This window comes from Chlorocebus sabaeus, chromosome 3 (genome assembly GCF_047675955.1).
Source record: "Chlorocebus sabaeus isolate Y175 chromosome 3, mChlSab1.0.hap1, whole genome shotgun sequence".
In the NCBI taxonomy this organism is placed as follows: domain Eukaryota; kingdom Metazoa; phylum Chordata; class Mammalia; order Primates; family Cercopithecidae; genus Chlorocebus; species Chlorocebus sabaeus.
Window position 1 is genome coordinate 95,009,045 of NC_132906.1, and position 19,857 is coordinate 95,028,901.

Sequence of the window (19,857 nt, forward strand, 5' to 3'; positions counted from 1 at the left end):
AGTTATTATATTTTCTGCTCTGGAACTGTCTTTTGGTTTCTTGTATAGGTTTTATTTCTTTGCTAAAATGGTCAAACCTGAGTTTTAATTTCTTGAGCATCTGATCAGTTACTCTGGTGATTTCACCCCCATCCCTGTGGGTCTGGCCCCGTGCTCTTGGTTTTTGGTCATGACTTACCCTCTTGTCCTGTGGCCTGTTGGGCATTTATATCAGAATCTGTGGAGGAAGTGCAGGGCCCTTCTCAGCAGCTGGGCCGCAGATGGTGGCGACGGATCCCTCGGGTCTTGGTGTCTGGGCTTCCTGCTGGGTGAGGGTCTGGCTCTTTGAGTTTCCAGGTCTTTCTTCTCAAGGTGTGGCCCCTGGGGGGTCCCAACCCCAGTACGGGGGCTTTGCTTGGAGCCTTCTTCTGGGGGCCTCAGCACTGGCCCTGCCTGCCCTGGTCACGGGTTCTCTGATTGCATTAGACAGATTCAATGGATTTAAACACATTTCTTTTTTTTTTAATTAATTTATTTTTTTAAATTATACTTTAAGTTCTAGGGTACATGTGCACAACATGCAGGTTTGTTACGTATGTATACATGTGCCATGTTGGTGTGCTACACCCATTAACTCATCATTACATTAGGTATATCTCCTGATGCTGTCCCTCTGCCCTCCCCCCACCCCACGACAGGTCCCGGTGTGTGATGTTCCCTTTCCTGTGTCCAAGTGATCGCATTGTTCAATTCCCACCTATGAGTGAGAACATGCGGTGTTTGGTTTTCTGTTCTTGCGATAATTTGCTGAGAAAGATGGTTTCCAGCTTCATACATGTCCCTACAAAGGACATGAACTCATCCTTTTTTATGGCTGCATAGTATTCCATGGTGTATATGTGCCACATTTTCTTAATCCAGTCTGTCATTGATGGACACTTGGGTTGGTTCCAAGTCTTTGCTATTGTGAATAGTGCCGCAAAAAACATACGTGTGCATGTGTCTTTACAGCAGCATGATTTATAATCCTTTGGGTATATACCCAGTAATGGGATGGCTGGGTCATATGGTATTTCTAGTTCTACATCCTTGAGGAATTGCCACACTGTCGTCCACAATGGTTGAACTAGTTTACAGTCCCACCAACAGTGTAAAAGTGTTCCTATTTCTCCACATCCTCTGCAGCACCTGTTGTTTCCTGACTTTTTAATGATTGCCATTCTAACTGGTGTGAGATGGTATCTCATTGTGGTTTTGATTTGCATTTCTCTAATGGCGAGTGATGATGAGCATTTTTTCATGTGTCTGTTGGCTGCATAAATGTCTTCTTTTGAGAAGTGTCTGTTCATATCCTTCGCCTACTTTTCGATGGGGTTGTTTGTTTTTTTCTTGTAAATTTGTTTGAGTTCTTTGTAGGTTCTGGATATTAGCCCTTTGTCAGATGAGTAGATTGCAAGTTTTCTCCCATTCTGTAGGTTGCGTGTTCACCCTGATGGTAGTTTCTTTTGCTGTGCAGAAGCTCTTTGGTTTAATTAGATCTCATTTGTCAATTTTGGCTTTTGTTGCCGTTGCTTTTGGTGTTTTAGACATGAAGTCCTTTCCCATGCCTATGTCCTGAATGGTATTGCCTAGGTTTTCTTCTAGGATTTTTATGTCAACACATTTCTTCTGTAATTGTTTCCGTAGCAGGCCTGATCTGAGGCTCCTGTCCTGCCATTTCCAGACACGGCAGCTCCTGTCCTGCTCTTCCCACTTGATGCTTTTACTCGGAGCGTGTTCGTGAGATGAGCCTTCACACTGTCCCGGATCTTCTTCAGACGTGAGGTTCTTTTCTGCCGCATCCCTGCTCTGCGGTGGCACCGTGTCCTCTTCCCGGACGTGGGGAGGTGTTGGCCTCTGTAGCTGAGAAAGGCTGGGCCTGGCGGTCACCCAGCGTGTCCTGTCTGGACTTAGGATCTTGAACCAGCAGCGTCTGTTGCCTCCCAGTGCCTGTTAGAAGCCCAGGTCCCCTGTCCAGCCTGTCCCAGGTGGCCCTGGCCTGTGGTGCCCTGAGTTGGTCCCGGCAGGACCACTTTCAGATTAACTTGCCCGGCTGCTGGTGAGAACACGCTCCTTGTGGGCTGCTGGTGGGGTTGTGTTCTTGTGCTTTGCCGTTTGGACCCCAGTGTAGGGCAGCTCACTGGTGGCTTCCTCAGGGTAAGCCAGCAAGGTCAGAGTCAGTCTCTTGAGGCCACCTTCACCCTCACCAGGCTCTGGTGCTTGGTGGGAGTAGGTCAGGGCAGCCCACGCAGGGTCCCCTGCAGGACCAGGGTACCGGAAGGAGTGGCTGGGGCTGCCAGAGGTTGTCCTTGAGCTCTGGGGCTGTGTTTGTTCCTAGGTGTGCTCTCCAGGGCCCAGGAGGGCTCCTGGGAGCTCCAGGCTGGGTCCCAGCCCCAGCCCCAGAGGAAGGTCTTGTGGCCAGGTGGGCGGAAGGTGCCAGCTGTTTGTGATGGGCAACCCAACAGCCAAAAGGGAGGAGCAGAGAGAGTTCTCTGCAGGAGTTAAGGGAGGAGCAGATGGAGTTACCCACAGGAGTCAAGCGGGGAGCATACGGAGTTACCCCACAGGAATTGAGGGAGAAGCGGACGGAGTTACCCGCAGGAGTCGAGCGGGGAGCGGATGCAATTCTCTGCAAGAGTTGAGGGACGAGCAGATGGAGTTACCCGCAGGAGTTGAGGGAGGAGCGGACGGAGTTACCCGCCTGAGTCGAGGGAGGAGCGAACGGAGTTCTCCGCAGGAGTTGAGGGAGGAGCGGATGGAGTTACCCGCAGGAGTCGAGGGGGGAGCCAACGGAGTTCTGCGCAGAAGTTGAGGGAGGAGCAGACGGAGTTACCCGCGGGAGTTGAGGGAGGAGCGGACGGAGTTACCCGCAGGAGTCGAGGGGGGAGTGGATGGAGTTACCCGCAGGAGTTGAGGGAGGAGTGGACGGAGTTACCCACAGGAGTCAAGTGGGGAGCAGACGGAGTTACCCGCCTGAGTCGAGGAAGGAGCAGACGGAGTTCTCCGCAGGAGTTGAGGGAAGAGCGGACGGAGTTACCCGCAGGAGTCGAGGGAAGAGCGGATGGAGTTACCCGCAGGAGTCGAGGGGGGAGCCGATGGAGTTCTGTGCAGAAGTTGAGGGAGGAGCAGACGGAGTTACCCGCAGGAGTTGAGGGAGGAGCGGATGGAGTTACCCACAGGAGTTGAGGGGAGAGTGGACGGAGTTACCCGCAGGAGTTGAGGGAGGAGTGGACGGAGTTACCCGCGGGAGTTGAGGGAGGAGCAGACGGAGTTACCCACAGGAGTTGAGGGAGGAGCGGATGGAGTTACCCACAGGAGTCAAGGGGGGAGCGGACGGAGTTACCCGCGGGAGTTGAGGGAGGAGCAGACGGAGTTCTGCGCAAAAGTCAAGGGAGGAGCAGAGAGAGTTCTCTGCAGGAGTCCTGTGCTGGGACCAGGAGGGCCCTGGTAGCAGGCAGCCCATCCTGGCTGCTGTTTACAGAGTGGCCTCTTCCCCAGGTCTCTTCATTCATTATACAGTTTAATGTGCAGTGAAGTGTTTTCTGCCCTGGAGTCTGGCATGGGCCACTCCAGTCCTCAGGGGGACCCCTCAATGCAGCTGGGTCACTTTCTTCTTGCCTCTGCTTACTTTTGAAATTAAGATTGTTCCTTGACACTTTTTTGGCTGTTGTGAAGGCAGAGCTGAGTGGCTGTGACAGAGACTGGATGACCCTCAAGCCTGAATCATTTGCTGGGTCCCCCCTGAGAAGTGTGTGGCCCTGGTGTCCCTCTCTCCAGCCCTCCCCTGGGCCCGGCTTGTGAACCTGTGATGTCGGGACTGCAGGGCCCCTGCTGGGCCGTTTTCTTAGCAGGCAAAATTCCTGCTTCACAGAGTTGATGCCAGGGCCGTCAAATCTTTTGTCTTCCCTGGGCCACTTTGCAAGAAGAAGAATTGTCTTGGGCCACATAAAGTAGAATAACACTAACAACAGCTGAGCTAAAAAAAAAAAAACTCATAAAATTTGCAAATTTGTGTTGGGCTGCATTCAAAGGTGTCTTGGGCCACGTGCAGCCTGCAGGCCACGGCTCAGATAAGCCTGCTTTACACTTTAGTGGGGAGCCGTTAGCAATGGAAATGGTAAATTGTTCAGTAGATTAGAAAGTACAGAGAAGAGGGGGCAGAGAGGGGTGAGACGGTGCGGGGTCCAGCATGTGCCCCACCTGGCTGCTGTGTGCCACTGGCTGACCCCTCACTGGCTGTGTGGGGGAGAGTCCTCTTCACACCCGCACACCCTCCTGGATCTCTAGGGCTTGTGTGTCGAGTGTAGGGGAGCGTCCTCTTCACGCCCTTGCATCGTCCTGGGTCTCTAGGGCTTGTGTATCCCCAGGGGATTAGCCCCCTGGACACACCCTAGCGGGTGCTGGCCGGCAGGGAAGGAGGCGATGAGGGCCCGGGCAGCGCCTCCATCCCGGCCAGGTGAGTGCAGCTCCAGGTTGTGAGAACCGTGGTCACCTGTGTGTTTTAAAGATGACGGCAGTGATAGGCCCCCTTTTAGGCCTGGAACGGAAGTTAGTCCCATTCGTAGACCCTGTCTACGAATTTATTCGTGAGGTTTATTAAATGATGTCATCTTTAATAATTCTCATTTTCAGTTGGTTCAGCTTTTTCTAGCAGCATGGCGTGTTTTGGGAACTTGTGTTTTGCTGTTATTGCTGCTACTCACAGTACGGTTTTATCTAATGTAAGACGAGAATAATCAACTGTTATCTCCATTAACTACAAACACAAATATAGTTAAAAGCATAGTTTTTCTAATAGAAATTAAGGTTAGTTTTAGCCAAGGGGCACCTTTGCTGTTGGCTTATATGTGAATGTGTTTAGCACCTTGAGGTGTCCTTACTGGGAGGTAGGGCTGCATCTTGAGTATAAAGATTTAACAGGAAAATAAGTCCAGTGCACATGTCTTAAAATTTCAGCAGTATGTTAAACTAATAGCAATTTCAGCAGTATGTTAAACACAGGAAGCTGGGCCAGACGTGGTAGCTTACGCCTGCTTGAGCCCAGGGGTTCGAGACCAGCCTGGGCAACATAATGAGACCTCGTCTCTACTAAAAGTTAAGGAAATATGAGCCCGGCATGGGGTGCGTGCCTGTCCTAGCTGCTTCGGAGGCTGATGTGGGAGGATGGCTTGAGCCCAGAAGGTCAAGCCTTCAGTGAGCTGAGATCTTACCACTGCACCCCCGCATGGGTGACAGAGTAAGAACCTGTCTCCAAAAAAAAAAGTCAAGTTTGTGTTTTGGTGCTTTTTACTGAGTTCCTGTGGGTCACAGCCCACGAGAAATGTAAGGAGGACCCACATGAGGGTCTTTCCTACAGCTCCTTACATACTCAAGCTGCTAGTTGTGGTTTTGTCGTATCTACTAAATATCAACCCATAGGAATGACTTCATATTAAACAATCACAAGGCTATACTTGGGTGTGTCTTAGTCAGTTCTGAAGTGTCAGTGGAGACCCAGACTCACACCCACACTCCTGAAGACAGGACACAGGACAGGAGAGGCTGTGGCCTTGGATCCTGCGTGGCTCACGTGGGGTTGCTTATTCAGGTGCTGGCTTTGACGTGGGAGCTAGCAAGGCCACAGCTGGCCCCTGGTCTGGAGAGTGGGGACTTGGGTGCTAAGGCCACTTTGCCATTGCCCAGCAGGCCAGTGTGCACCCTTGTGCATCCTGTTGATACGAACACTGAGTGGACCGACCCCGGCCGGTGTTCCTGTTAACAAGTCCCGTTTAGCAGCCAGCATTTATAGCCAGCCCGGGACCTGCCTGCCTGGCGGGACCCCGGTGGTTCTGTGTCCTAGGAGCCTCTCTTAGTTCCGGGCCAACCAGGACGGGTGGTCACCCCACATACAGGGTTCTCAACGTTCACACGCTACGCTGGGGGTCTGGTGCTGTTGTCTCGGGCAGGAGCGGAGGCTGAGGGTCTGCATGTTTACTGCCCTGCGTGGGCCCCGTCCCGGGAGTGAGGTGGAGCCCACGTGGGGAGGTTGTGGTCTCCAGGTGGGCAGCAGCGAGTCATGAACCTCAAGCTCTTGGTAGGTTTTTGTCGGGATGTGGCTGGCTGAGCTGCCTCGTGGCTGCGTGGAGCCTCAGCGGGGCATTGTGTTTGGTGGCAAATGGGATTTAAATCATGGCATCATCACTGTCTTTTTCAGGGACAATGCTGCACTTAGTTCTTGCGACTCTTCCTGTTGTCAGCCAAGGGGGTCGTCATAACGATCTTCCCTGTCCTTGGGGGTCACCTTCCAGGAAGGGGGGTGTCGGAGAGTGAGTGCAGCTTTGAAAGGCTGATGCTGAGGGCGTGCCACGTGGGGTCCCGTTCTTCAGATGACAGTGCCAGTGAGCTTTCCGTGTGGAGCTAAGTTTGTGCAGGGTTCAAGATCCCTTCGAAAATAAATTCAGTGACGACCTGGTTGATGAAACTAACCACTTTTTTTTAATGTTCTAGAGAAAACTCTTTAACTGCTGTGTTATCTATTGCTGTGAAACAGATGAATGTAGTGGCTTAAAACAATACGCTCTCTTACCCCCACACAATGGCTGTGGGCCCGGAGTTTGGGAGTGGCTTGGTTGGGTGCTTCTGTCCTGGAGTCTCACGCAGTTGCAGTTGAGACGTTGCCCAGCTCTGCAGACCTCAAGACCAAGGTCTGGGAGTCCGCTTCCAGGATGTCTCACCTGTGGCAGCAGTAGCAGGAGGAGCCTCGGCACCAGGACCACTCAGGGCCTCTTGAGTATCCTCACACCATGGCACCAGCTTTCGCAACAGGGCAGGGAGTGACCTAGCTTCAGAAGTCGCCCCTTATTTCCATCCTCCTGGGGGTTGGGTCACAGAAGTCAGTTCAGGGAGAAAGTGGCGCAATGTTGAGTGTCCGCAGGGGATCCTGTGGGAAGTTGGTGCGGTGGTGGGTGTCTGCAGGGGATCCTGTGGGAAGGTGGTGCGGTGGTGAGTGTCCACAGGGGAGCCGGTAGGAGATGGTGCAGTGGTGAGTGCCTGCATAGAATCCTGTTGGGAAGGCGGTGCGGTGGTGGGTGTCCGCAGGGGATCCTGTGGGAAGGTGGTGCGGTGGTGGGTGTCTGCAGGGGATCCTGTGGGAAGGCGGTGCAGTGGTGGGTGTCCACAGGGGATCCTGTGGGAAGGTGGTGCGGTGGTGGGTGTCCACAGGGGAGCCGGTAGGAGATGGTGCAGTGGTGAGTGTCCACAGGGGAGCTGGTAGGAGATGGTGCAGTGGTGAGTGCCTGCATAGAATCCTGTTGGGAAGGTGGTGCGGTGGTGGGTGTCTGCAGGGGATCCTGTGGGAAGGTGGTGCGGTGGTGGGTGTCTGCAGGGGATCCTGTGGGAAGGTGGTGCAGTGGTGAGTGTCCACAGGGGAGCCGGTAGGAGATGGTGCAGTGGTGAGTGCCTGCATAGAATCCTGTTGGGAAGGTGGTGCGGTGGTGGGTGTCCGCAGGGGATCCTGTGGGAAGGTGGTGCGGTGGTGGGTGTCCGCAGGGGATCCTGTGGGAAGGTGGTGCGGTGGTGGGTGTCCACAGGGGATCCTGTGGGAAGGCGGTGCGGTGCTGGGTGTCCGCAGGGGATCCTGTGGGAAGGCGGTGCGGTGGTGGGTGTCCGCAGGGGATCCTGTGGGAAGGCGGTGCGGTGGTGGGTGTCCGCAGGGGATCCTGTGGGAAGGCGGTGCGGTGGTGGGTGTCCGCAGGGGATCCTGTGGGAAGGTGGTGCGGTGGTGGGTGTCCGCAGGGGATCCTGTGGGAAGGTGGTGCGGTGGTGGGTGTCCGCAGGGGATCCTGTGGGAAGGTGGTGCGGTGGGGAGTGTCCGCAGGGGATCCTGTGGGAAGGTGGTGCGGTGGGGAGTGTCTGCTGGGGAGCCCGTTGGAAAGGCGGTGTGGTGGTGGATGTCTGCAGGAGGGCCCATTGGAAAGGCAGCACAGTGGTGGGTATTTGCAGGAGAGCCTGTCCTGGTTGCTTGGGCTGCCGTCACAAGAATACTGTGACCATGAATCGGGCAGCTTGTAAACAATAGGAATCGACTGCTCACAGCTCGGGAGCCTAGGAGTCCACTGTCAAGGCCCTGGTAGGTTTGGTGTCTGGTGAGAGCCGCTGCTTGGCTGGTAAGTAGCGTCTTCTTGCTGTGCCCTCACCTGGTGGAAGGGCCAGGGAGCCCCTTTATCAGGGCACAAATTCCATCTGGGAGGCTGTGCCTTCGTGGCCCAGTCACTTCGAAATACCATCCCAAGCAGGATTAGGAGGGCCGCACGTGAAGACGCCGCAGAGCCTTCCTGGAGGCTGTGTGCCCCAGCCCCGCCGTCAGCCGCCTGCTCCCACTCACGTCTCCCCAGTTCACCCTCCTCCAGTGCTGGTTTGTAGAACATTTGTGTGAGTTCTTCAGATGATCTGTGAACAGAGGCAGTCTAGGTGGTGGTTTTGTTTTCTAGTCTCCTTTATGGAAAGGAGAGTTTGCATTTCCCTTGTGATTTTGACACACATTGTATTATGAAATATTTTCAGTGTTTGTCAAACTCAGTGTGGAGTAAGCGCATCCCATCAAGATAGGCACTTACAGGCAGCCACAGGAACCCACTGTGTGGTTTCCTTTTAGGTCAGATTTCCTGTCTTACAGCCTCATGTTCCTAGTTGGAAATTAAGGTTGAGACTGTAGCCTCTGTAGCCAGGTGTGCACTTGTTCTCCGCCAGCTCTGGAGAGGTCTGCTTTAGAGGCCCTGCGGCCCCAGAAGTCGTGCCTCTGAGTCTGTGGTTCTTGGCTGCAGGTGGCTTTGCAGTGTCCGGAGATGATTCCGGTTGTCCCACCCGGGGTGAAGGCTGAGGATGCCGCTAAACACCCTGCAGGGAGGCTGGCCCTCGGCAGAGCCGTGCAGGTGGCGGCGTCAGCACTGCTGCTGAGACAGCGCAGGGCGTCATTCATGCCCCCTGCCTCCTGGGCCCAGAGCTTCTCCAGGAGAAAGCTGAGGACGGGCCAGCTGTGAGCTGCGGGTGCTTGCCAGGGATCTGGCGACACCTGGGCACATGGCCGGTGGAACCAGCAGGCCGAGGCTGTGGATTTTGAAGTGCTATCTGCCGTTTCTACTTTCAGAAGCATGAGTTGCATAAAGAAGGGGAATGAAGGGTTTTTCCTGGAGCAAAACGATGCTTGTGGCAGACCCAGTTGGACCCACAGATGATGCCACGCTTGTGTTGGCAGTGCCACTCCGGCCCACGTGTGGGCCTTGTTCTCTCCTCACTGGCTGCCGTCACTGTGTGCGCCGCGTCCGTGCAGTTACCCCAGAGCTTTATGTCACAACGTTGAGGCTGGCGGAGAAAGACTGGCCCCTTCACCCCATCTCAGTCTTCCTGGAAGGGCCGCCTGGGTCCGCAGCCTGGCCGTTAACTCCCTGGACAGCTGCTGGGGAGGAGGAAGCACTGCCCGGAAGGAGGGGCTGTGCCAGTGGGTGGCGGGGACGGGGCCGTGGTCTCCTGGACCTCAGTTTCCTGGGCGTGGGCTACTCAGGGATTGCTGAGTTCCTGTCCCAGCTGGGGCTGACCACCGCGTCAATGGGGCGGAGTGAGAAATATCCAGGCCACTGGTGCCCCAGCCCCCGCAGCTGCCGAGGTCTCCCCTGGGCAGGGGCAGTTGGCGTTCTCGCAGGGCCTGTGTTGGTGCACCTGAGGAGTGTTTTCTGTGAGCAGCGGCAGAACGTTTACAGACACGAGCTTCGTGGTGGCTGGGCCAGGCCCGTGTCTGAGTGCACGGTGGCCCTAGTCGGGCTCCTCTGTTGAGGCCTGACTTACCAGTGTTTCATGGAGGCCGCAGGCAGCCGCTGCTCCTGGGGGTCTTCCACACGCCCTGCAGGCATGGGGAGGAGCAGCCCCCGCTCTGTCTCTGCCCATCGGGCTGTCCCCACCAACAGAAAAAAGGTGCTGTGCCACCCTGGGCAGTGTGTGCCCTGCACTAGTCCCTGGCCCTGCACTTCTTAGCAGGCGCTCATTTGTTCATCCTGGTGAGGGAGGGTGATAGACAGGGACAGTGGTACGAAACAGCTTCAGAGCCCGAACCATGGTTGCCACAGGCCAGGGCTGGGAGCGCAGATGCCACGCAGGGGAACTGGGCACAGTCCTGGCTGTGTAGAGGGGAGGGCGGTCGTCCTCCACAACTGGGACTTGCTCCATCAGACCCCTGGCAGGGCTTCCTCCAGCTCCACGCACCCGGGGCTGGAGCACGCTCCACTCCCACACAGGTGCTCAAGCTGGGCTCAAGCCTGACCAGCCCTGACCGAGGCCCTTGCCTCCCGGCCTCACCCACCAGGCCTTAACCTCCTGACTGTTCCCTCCTGGCTGACCCACCTTGTGTTTAACTTCTCAGTCTTACCTAGTTTGCTTTCACTTCCTTGGTCATAGTCACCTGACCTTACCTACTTTGCTGTAGTGTCTTGGCCTTCATCTCCTGTGGGTTCTGGCCCGCCATAGCCACTTGGCCGTGTGTACCTGGCTCAGCCACCTGTCCACACCCACTCGCCTTTTTCTAACTGGCCGTACCCTCCTGCCCTTTCTCTCCCAGGCTTAACGTCTCGGCCTTACCAACCTGGCCTGGATGGTATTGCCCTCATGGTGACCAGGACATCTGGCATCTCACACCTGTAACACACTAATGGGTGCCAGCACAAAGCCATGCATGCCGACCTTCAGGCACCATCGTTGACCACGGGTCACACTTTTCCTGTCGTGCGTTTGTGTCTGCGTAGCCCTCTGCGGGCGTGTCTGGTGTCGTGCGTTTGTGTCTGCGTAGCCCTCTGCGGGCCTGTCTGGTGTCGTGCGTTTGTGTCTGCGTAGCCCTCTGCGGGCCTGTCTGGTGTCGTGCGTTTGTGTCTGCGTAGCTCTCTGCGGGCCTGTCTGGTGTCGTGCGTTTGTGTCTGCGTAGCCCTCTGCGGGCCTGTCTGGTGTCGTGCGTTTGTGTCTGCGTAGCCCTCTGCGGGCCTGTGTGGTGTCGTGCGTTTGTGTCTGCGTAGCCCTCTGCGGGCCTGTCTGGTGTCGTGCGTTTGTGTCTGCGTAGCCCTCTGCGGGCCTGTGTGGTGTCGTGCGTTTGTGTCTGCGTAGCCCTCTGCGGGCCTGTCTGGTGTCGTGCGTTTGTGTCTGCGTAGCTCTCTGCGGGCCTGTGTGGTGTCGTGCGTTTGTGTCTGCGTAGCTCTCTGCGGGCCTGTCTGGTGTCGTGCGTTTGTGTCTGCGTAGCCCTCTGCGGGCCTGTCTGGTGTCGTGCGTTTGTGTCTGCGTAGCTCTCTTCGGGCCTGTCTGGTGTCGTGCGTTTGTGTCTGCGTAGCCCTCTTCGGGCCTGTCTGGTGTCGTGCGTTTGTGCCGGCATAGCCCTCTGTGGGTGTGTCTGGTGTCGTGCGTTTGTGTCTGCGTAGCTCTCTGCGGGCCTGTGTGGTGTCGTGCGTTTGTGTCTGCGTAGCCCTCTGCGGGCCTGTCTGGTGTCGTGCGTTTGTGTCTGCGTAGCCCTCTGCGGGCCTGTCTGGTGTCGTGCGTTTGTGTCTGCGTAGCCCTCTGCGGGCCTGTCTGGTGTCGTGCGTTTGTGTCTGCGTAGCCCTCTGCGGGCCTGTCTGGTGTCGTGCGTTTGTGTCTGCGTAGCTCTCTGCGGGCGTGTCTGGTGTCGTGCGTTTGTGCCGGTGTAGCCCTCTGCGGGCCTGTCTGGTGTCGTGCGTTTGTGTCTGCGTAGCTCTCTGCGGGCCTGTCTGGTGTCGTGCGTTTGTGCCGGCGTAGCCCTCTTCGGGCCTGTCTGGTGTCGTGCGTTTGTGCCGGCGTAGCCCTCTGTGGGTGTGTCTGGTGTCGTGCGTTTGTGTCTGCGTAGCCCTCTGCGGGCCTGTCTGGTGTCGTGCGTTTGTGTCTGCGTAGCTCTCTGCGGGCGTGTCTGGTGTCGTGCGTTTGTGCCGGTGTAGCCCTCTGCGGGCCTGTCTGGTGTCGTGCGTTTGTGTCTGCGTAGCTCTCTGCGGGCCTGTCTGGTGTCGTGCGTTTGTGCCGGCGTAGCCCTCTTCGGGCCTGTCTGGTGTCGTGCGTTTGTGCCGGCGTAGCCCTCTGTGGGTGTGTCTGGTGTCGTGCGTTTGTGTCTGCGTAGCTCTCTGCGGGCCTGTGTGGTGTCGTGCGTTTGTGTCTGCGTAGCCCTCTGCGGGCCTGTCTGGTGCTGCATCAGGTTGGTGGCCTCAGAGGCACCTCCTGGGTGTGGTCAGGTTCTTGCCCCACGGCTCTTTTCCTTGAGATTGCATCACCAGCCGTCTTTGGGCCCCTGGGCGTGGTGGAGCCTGGATCCCAGCCCCTTGGTGTGGCCAGTGTGATGCAGCCCCTCCTGCACATCCCACCTCACCTGGCTCTGTGTGCAGGTGGTCACTGGGTCGTTCACCCACCTCCCAGCAAGTCCCACAGCCAAGGCTGGGATGGTGCCTGCTGCACAGCCAGACTCAGAAAGTGCGGTTGGACCCGGTTTGAACGTCTGTCCTTCCTGTCTTTTTTTAGCCTCCTAGGACGTGAACTTGCCACCGTCCTCAAGCTTACGGGCAGCCCTGGCTTTCCTCATCTTCTGTGGGGAAGGGGGGTTGTGAAGAGGCCCAGGAAATTGTCCGGTGGTCTTGCAGGGGTCGTCTTGCTGGGCTTTTAGTCTTGGCTGCCTGGCTTGTACCTGGGCTGCCTCTCCATGTCCCCTGACTTACCTGGGTGGCACCATGGGGTCATGGCGTCTCCTTGTTCCCGTGGTGTTGTCTACAGAAGGGTGCATTCGGGTGCCTTTACCCTCAGCGAAGACAGCAACCCCCATCGCCGCCCCCCAGCCCCACTGCCTGAGGTGCGTGGCCTCCTCGGACCCTGGGTACTCAAGCGTGCTGCCGTGTGTGTGCTCATGCTCAGGCTGCCACGCCTGGGCTGCCAGCACGCCACTCCCAGAGGCTGCCCCTCCAAGACCTCCTCTTGGGATGGCCTTTCCTTCGCAGAGCCCAGCCCCTGGGGACTGACATTTTGTTGGGACTAGGAAGAGAATGAAAGATTTCATGACTTTTCTGGAGAAGCAGGATGAGGTTGACAATTCTGATAGGAGTCCCCCTTAATGTGTCTTGCTGTGTGGCTGTACCGTTAGGTGTGTGTTACTGCCGTATAGCTGTACCATCACGTGTGTGCCCCTGCTGTGGCTGTGCCATCACACGTGTGTTCTTGCGGTGCAGCTGTACTGTCACACGTGTGCCCCTCTGTATGGCTGTACCATCACGCATGTGTGTCCGGCTATGTGGCTGCACCATCACACGTGTGCCCCCGCTGTGTGACTGCGCCGTCACGCCTGTGCCCCCGCTGTGCGACTGCGCCGTCACGCCTGTGCCCCCGCTGTGCGACTGCGCCGTCACGCCTGTGCCCCCGCTGTGTGGCTGCGCCGTCACGCCTGTGCCCCCGCTGTGTGGCTGCGTAGTCACGCCTGTGCCCCCGCTGTGTGGCCGTGCCGTCACGCCTGTGCCCCCGCTGTGTGACTGCGCAGTCATGCCTGTGCCCCCGCTGTGTGGCTGTACTCTTTATCTGTGCCGCCTTTCGTTTAACATTCTATTGTGAACGTTTTCCTCATCATTACAGTTGTGATTTTTCAAGACTGTGTGGATTCTGTAAGTCATGGCTAATTCCTGGTGACGGTGCTGTTTTGGCCCTGCAGGTGCCATGGTGATAGCGACGTTCCTTCTCCGGACCTGGCGTTCTCCGGGGTGTTCCTGGAGTTGCTTAACTGTGGCCCTTCTGCCTTTTTATGACGTTATTTGATAGAACCCTTGAGGGTGGTTTTAGACACCCCTAGTTTCGTAGCCCTTTTAGCTGTTGTATTTATTATTGTTTTGTTGCTTTCTGCAGGCCGGTCTAATTGAAGCCAACGGAGAACTCAAGGTCTTCATAGACCAGAACCTTAGTCCCGGAAAAGGTAAGGGCACCTGTTCTGGACACACTTGTGTTGATGAATGCGTGAAGCTTCACGTGTTTATGAAGCTGTTGACGTTGAAGCCTCTTGCTAATGATGGCATCTCCTGCACGGGCACCTTTGTGCTCTGAGAACCCAGGAGGGTGGGCGTAGGGGCCTTCTAATATTTAGAACACAGCCTGCACACACACACCAGTAGCTTTGCGGATTTTGAATTCTAAGGTATGTATACTATTTGCAAAAGTTCAGAAAAAGGTAGAATAATGTTAAGAAGAAATAAAGGTAATTTGTTTTCCCGCCACCCAAAGATAATGACGTCTCAGCAGTGGTGTGGGCTCTTCCAGAAGCCTGACTCACCTGTGCTGTTTGAGGAAAGATGGGTGTACCATAGTGCACACCTCCTGCGAAGCAAGCACTTGCCACGTTTAACGCTTCGCATGTATGTTTTACTGGCTCTTGAGGAAAAGCCATTTTTCTTGTCTTGAGGAATCCAGGGAAGGAAGTCAACTGGAGAGGTTGAAGCCGCCTCTTCCAGGTCCCACGGTTGGCAGTTTCCATTTTACACCTTGGAGTGGTGCTGTGGTTTACGTTCATGAAGGTGTGTGTGCTCACCTGGTTACTTCCCAGGTAAACTCCTTACCTGTGCTGGGTTAGGACACACCACTTAGAAGCTTTGATGTGCGGTGCTTGGCCCCTCGTGAGAGGTTGTGCTGTGTGGAGCTGGGAGTGCGTGCAGGGCAGTTCATTGTGGTTTGTTGTGATATTGCTGGGAGACAAGCTTGTGGAAGAGCTTGCTTTGTCCTAAGACGTTTCTGCCTGCAGAACCTAGTGGGTCCACTGAGTACTCTGGTCGCGACATGCATGCACCTGGTTGCGTCAGCCCAGGGAGGAGCCTAGAGGCCTGAATGCGTTTCCGGTTTAGATTCCTAGAAGGAACTTTCTGATTTTTCTAATTATTTCCATATATAAAATGAGCTTTTTTTACTCTTAACATTGAGACCCTTGTAAGTGACCTCTCAGTGCTTGCCGTGGCTCTGGGGCGTGGTAGTGTGGTGACCAGGCCACCAGCTCTCTGCTGAGGCTTGGCCCTGCTACCTGTCCCTTTCTGTCCAGTGCTGGTGCGGGTGCCCATGGTGCCATCTGCCTCCAACCCCTGCGTGCTGCGGAGCCAGGTCCAGGTGTCTCCTTGGGGCCTGTCCCTAGGTCCTACTCTGGTCTCTTCCTTGAGAGAACTTGGCCTTTGACCTGAGCCAGCCTGCAGCCTCCCCAGCCTCCTGCTGCCTCTGGGCCCTGCCAGAGGAAGGTGGTGGGACTGGCCCTGCTCTTCTGCTGACGCAGGTCCTTCCCTGCTGCTTTTCTAGGAATAGGGGGCAAATCTACGCAGCCCTTTTAGGATTATTTATGAGCTTTTTGTCTTGATCATTTGAGGATTCACAGATTGCTCGAGAGAAGTATAGTCTTAGTATAACTAATTAAACACTTAAAAGTGCACAAGTTGCAGGCATGACATTTTCTGTTCAAGTGATAAAGCAGAAATAACAATGAGAAATTCACCATTTTCACCATTTTATGCTTGAAATGATGAAGTCTGTTACTGTGGTGTTGAATTTAAATTCCTCTTGTTAGGTTACATGCAGTTGGCTTTCTTACCACATGTGGGCTTTCTCCTTTTCCATTCTTCTTCACAAATCTGTGCTTAAATCTGTAACAGGTTTAATGGAGCTGAAGAGTTGAATTGCAGGGATTAGGAGGGAACATATTCTGGCATTCGTGGCATAGCTGAAAATATTCTGGTTTTGACCCTGCGCGGCCGTGCGCTTCCCATCTGCTTGCCCCACGTGCCCCGGCCCCTGATCCCCACGAGGTGAGCCTTGGGATGGTCAGTTCTTTCCTCAGATTGCCGGCAGCGGCTCTTGGGCCTCCCCTGCCCTCACCTGGTGTTGATTCCACCACACACGTGGAGTCTTTGTTGTTGTTGTTTTTGAGATGGAGTCTCACTCTGTCACCCGGGCTGGAGTGCAGTGGCGTGATCTCGGCTCACTGCAACCTCCGCCTCCTGGGTTCAAGCAATTCTCCTGCCTCAACCTCCTGAGTAGCTGGGATTACAGGTGCTCACCACCATATCCAGCTAATTTTGTATTTTTAGTAGAGATGGGGTTTCACCATGTTGATCAGGCTGGTCTCGAACTCCTGACCTCATGATCCGCCCGCCTCGGCCTCCCAAAGTGCTAGGATTACAGACGTGAGCCACTGCACCTGGCCACACGTGGTTATTTTAAATTTGCTTTTGCATCAGTGACATGTTCGTCAAACATGTTCGTCAACCCCTACTGCAGCACGTAGGGGTTGGAGGCAGATGGCACCATGGGCACCCGCACCAGCACTGGACAGAAAGGGACAGGTAGCAGGGCCAAGCCTCATACTTTCAAAATTTAAAAATTTTGAAGTATGAAGAGGTGCAGAGAGGTTTCCTTTCCTCTTCTGCCCAGCATGTTAGCACCAGTGTTCACTTCTGGTGTTTGTTCCAGAGAATTCTGTTTAACAAATAGAACAGTTTGTTGGTGTTTGCATGTGTCTGTGTCAATATGTGTGCATGAGTGCACGTGAGGAACGTGTGTGTCACTGAGTGTGCATGTGAGGAGTGTGTGCATGAGTGTCAGTGGGTATGCGTGAATGAGTGTATGTGAGGAGTGCTTGTCGGTGCATTGTGCATGAGGAATGACTACATGTCTGAGTGTGCATGAATTGAGTATGTGTTGAGTGTGCATGTGTGTTGTGTGCGTGAGTTGTGTGAGTACGTGAGTGTACCTGTGAATTTGTGTGTGTGTGCATGCGAGTGAGTTGTGTGCATGTGTGTGCAAGTGAGTTGTATGTGTGAATTGTGAGGAGTGTGTGGAGTGCATGTGTTGTGAGTGTGCATGAGTTCACGTGAGTTGTGTCAGTTGTGTTCATGCATTTGTGAGTCGAGGTATGTTGTGTGCATGAGTTGTGTGCATGTGAGATGTGAGTATGTGAGTTGTGTGAGTTGTGCGTGAGTTGCATGTGAGTTGTGTGCATGTGCACGTGTGAGTTGGGTGTGAGTTGAGTGAGTTTTGTGTGTGGAGTGTTGTGTGTGTTGTGTTCTGTGCGTGTGCATGTGTGTATGTTGTGTGCGTGAATTGAATCAGTGTGTGTATATGCGAGTTGAGTATGAGTTGTGTGAGTGTGCGTGTATGTGCATGAGTTGAGTGTGAGTTCTGATTGTGCATGTGTGTGAGTTGCGTGTGTGTGAGCGTGCAGCCCTTGCCTCCCCAACAGACACCCGTCTTCACTAGTGGGCCCCCCTTGCCTCTAGTTTGGGAGGTGGGGCGGTCTAGGCAGGGTCCTCGGCGCCCTTAGATGGAGCCGTTGCGGGTGCTTTTTGAGTTGCCCTCGGTGGTGCAAGTGAGCAAGGCTCCGCCTCCCTCCGTCTGTGCCCTGCGAGCCCAGGGCATGGTTGGTAGCACTTCGAGGGCTGTGGAGGCCTTCCTTGAGTCAGATCTTAAGGCAGGACAGGAGCTGTCCCAGTGAGAGTGGATCAGGGGAAGGTGGAGGGAATGAGCCCAGCCGAGGCTCCTCGTGGGTCCCTGGCCCTGGTCCTCCCAGCTCCACTCCACGCCACAGCTGCCTGGGGCCACTGTGTCTCTTCCTGCTGCTGCTGTGGGGGGCCTTTGTCCAGGTCCCCACTGTGATTGTCAGTGTTCTCTAGAGCAACAGCCAGGGGGACGGGGAACCCAGGTGGGGACTCACGACAGGACCCAGCCTAGCCATAGTGGGGCCATCGGGGCGGAGCCTGCAGGGCGGTTGGTGATGAATTCTTTTTCTGGAAAAATGTAGGTTTTGCTCTAAAAGCCTTCAACGGGTTAGACGAGGCCCACCTGCATCGAGCACAGTCTCCTTTGCTTAATGGCTCCTTTTCAAGGAGCTTAGCGGCAAGTTCTCGGCTGGCCTTTGGCTGAGTAACGGGATAGAGCACCGTCAGGCTGACACGTAAAACTGACCACCACACCCTTCGAGGCTCAGAAAACTGCTTTCCACCCAGAGAAATGCACCAAACTCGAGACACTTTGCATCCACAGGCTCCCCAAGGATGAGAGTCCCAACGTGGAGGTTTTGACAATACATTTTACGTGGCTATTTTAGTTGTGGCTGTTTGGTTTGCCTCTAATTGTTTCCTGAGAGCAAAATGCTGCTGTGAACATTTGCACACACACTTTGTGTGTCTGACAGTTCCACGTCCTCACCAGCGTTTGGTGGTGTTGGGTTTTCAGGCATTGTGTGTCACAGGTGGGCTCCTACTCATATCATGCCTGTGGCCCCGCAGTACTGGTAGGAGCTTTCCCTCTGGCTTTGCCTGGTCCACCCTGCCCCTGTCCCAGCGTGACCTGGCCCCAGGGCTGCCTGCATCCTCCTCCCTGATGTGTGCAATCCTGTCTGACCTGCGCCTCGTCCTCAGGGAGGCCAGCCGGGAGGCCACAGCTGGCCTGGAAGTGTGCTTGTCTGTCTGTACCTCAGGGCTGCCTGTGCACCCCCTGTACCGAGGGGTGATCCAGGCTCACCGAGAATCTGCCCACACTGTTCCTGAGAGTGCAGATACGTGTGTAGGCCAGGTGCAGGGGCTCACACCAGAAATCTCAGTGCTGCAGTGAGATTTGGGGGGCTGCAGTGGGAGGATTGCTTGAGGCCAGGAGTTCAAGACCAGCCTGGGCAACAACGTGAGGCCCCATCTCTACAAAATAAAAAAAAAAAAGTAGCCAAGCATGGTGGCGCATGCCTACAGATAGTCACAGCTACTCGGGAGGCTGAGGCAGGAGGATCACTTGAGCCTGGGAGGTCGAGGCTGCAGTAAGTTTTGATTGAGCCTCTGCACTCCAGCCTGGACGACAGAGCCAGACCCCGTCTCAAATGAGTAGGCTGGGCACAGTGGCTCACACCTGTTATCCCAGCACTTTGGGAGGCCGAGGCAGGTGGATCACCTGAGGTCAGGAGTTCAAGACCAGCCTAGCCAACATGGTGAAACTGCCTCTCCACTACAAATATAAAAATTACTGGGGCGCTGTGGTGCGCGCCTGTAATCCCAGCTACTCAGGAGGCTGAGGCAGGAGAATCACTTGAACCCAGGAGGTGGAGGTTGCAGTGAACCAAGATCGCTCCACTGCCCTCTAGCCTGGGTGACAGAGTGAGACTCTGTCTCAAAAAAAAAAAAATAAATAAAGAGTAAATGTGTAAGTGTACATTTGAGCGTGTACTTTGGCAGCTGGTGCGTGGAGTGTCTGCGTCCTCCCCATGCTGTGTGATGGCTCCTGTTTTTAGTCACTGGGGCCCTTCCAGTGGTGGCTTCGGCGACTGCGATGTGTTTTGCTACCTTTTGTTATTTGCTGCCTTTTTCTCATAGTGTGCTCATGATTTTTAACATAGTGGGTCCGTGGAGGGCGCTCAGACACAGGTCATGGCTGTGTGCGGTGCAGGCTCACCCTGTCTGTGGTGCCGGGCCCGGGTCCCTTGGTTGCTGCTCATATGGGAGTGCCCAGCACATGTGGGCATTTGATTATACATGTCCTCTTAGCCCAGAATGACTGCTTCCAAAAGAGCATCACCCTGTGTTGTGTCTTTACTTTCCTCCTGCTTCAGTCTCATGTGTGTCGGCTTTAGGGTTCTAAGTGGAGGAGGAAATTTAGCAGTGATGTGTGGTCAGAAGCTTAGTGTTGCTTACGTAATTCCTTACTCGTGGTGACTGTCACTTGTGAACTGTGCCCCCCACACACACACGCACTGGTCTTTGTACAACTGTTAGGAAGCGGGTTATAGGAAGGGAGGGTATAACTTTTGGTTGGCCTCTTCAAACTTCTAACCTCCTACAAAACTGT

The 19,857-nt window shown here is 55.0% G+C and overlaps 1 protein-coding gene across 4 annotated transcripts in view; it reads left to right on the forward strand.

Annotated features, from left to right (window-relative positions):
- TFDP1 (transcription factor Dp-1) overlaps positions 1 to 19,857 on the forward strand; it is a 59,840-nt gene that overhangs the window by 17,862 nt on the left and 22,121 nt on the right. For all 4 annotated transcript variants that reach the window (XM_038007930.2, XM_038007929.2, XM_038007931.2 and 1 more), the window contains exon 3: positions 13,909 to 13,975. In XM_038007930.2, coding sequence (XP_037863858.1) covers positions 13,909 to 13,975 — 67 coding nt within the window. The remainder of the gene's footprint in view (positions 1 to 13,908; positions 13,976 to 19,857) is intronic.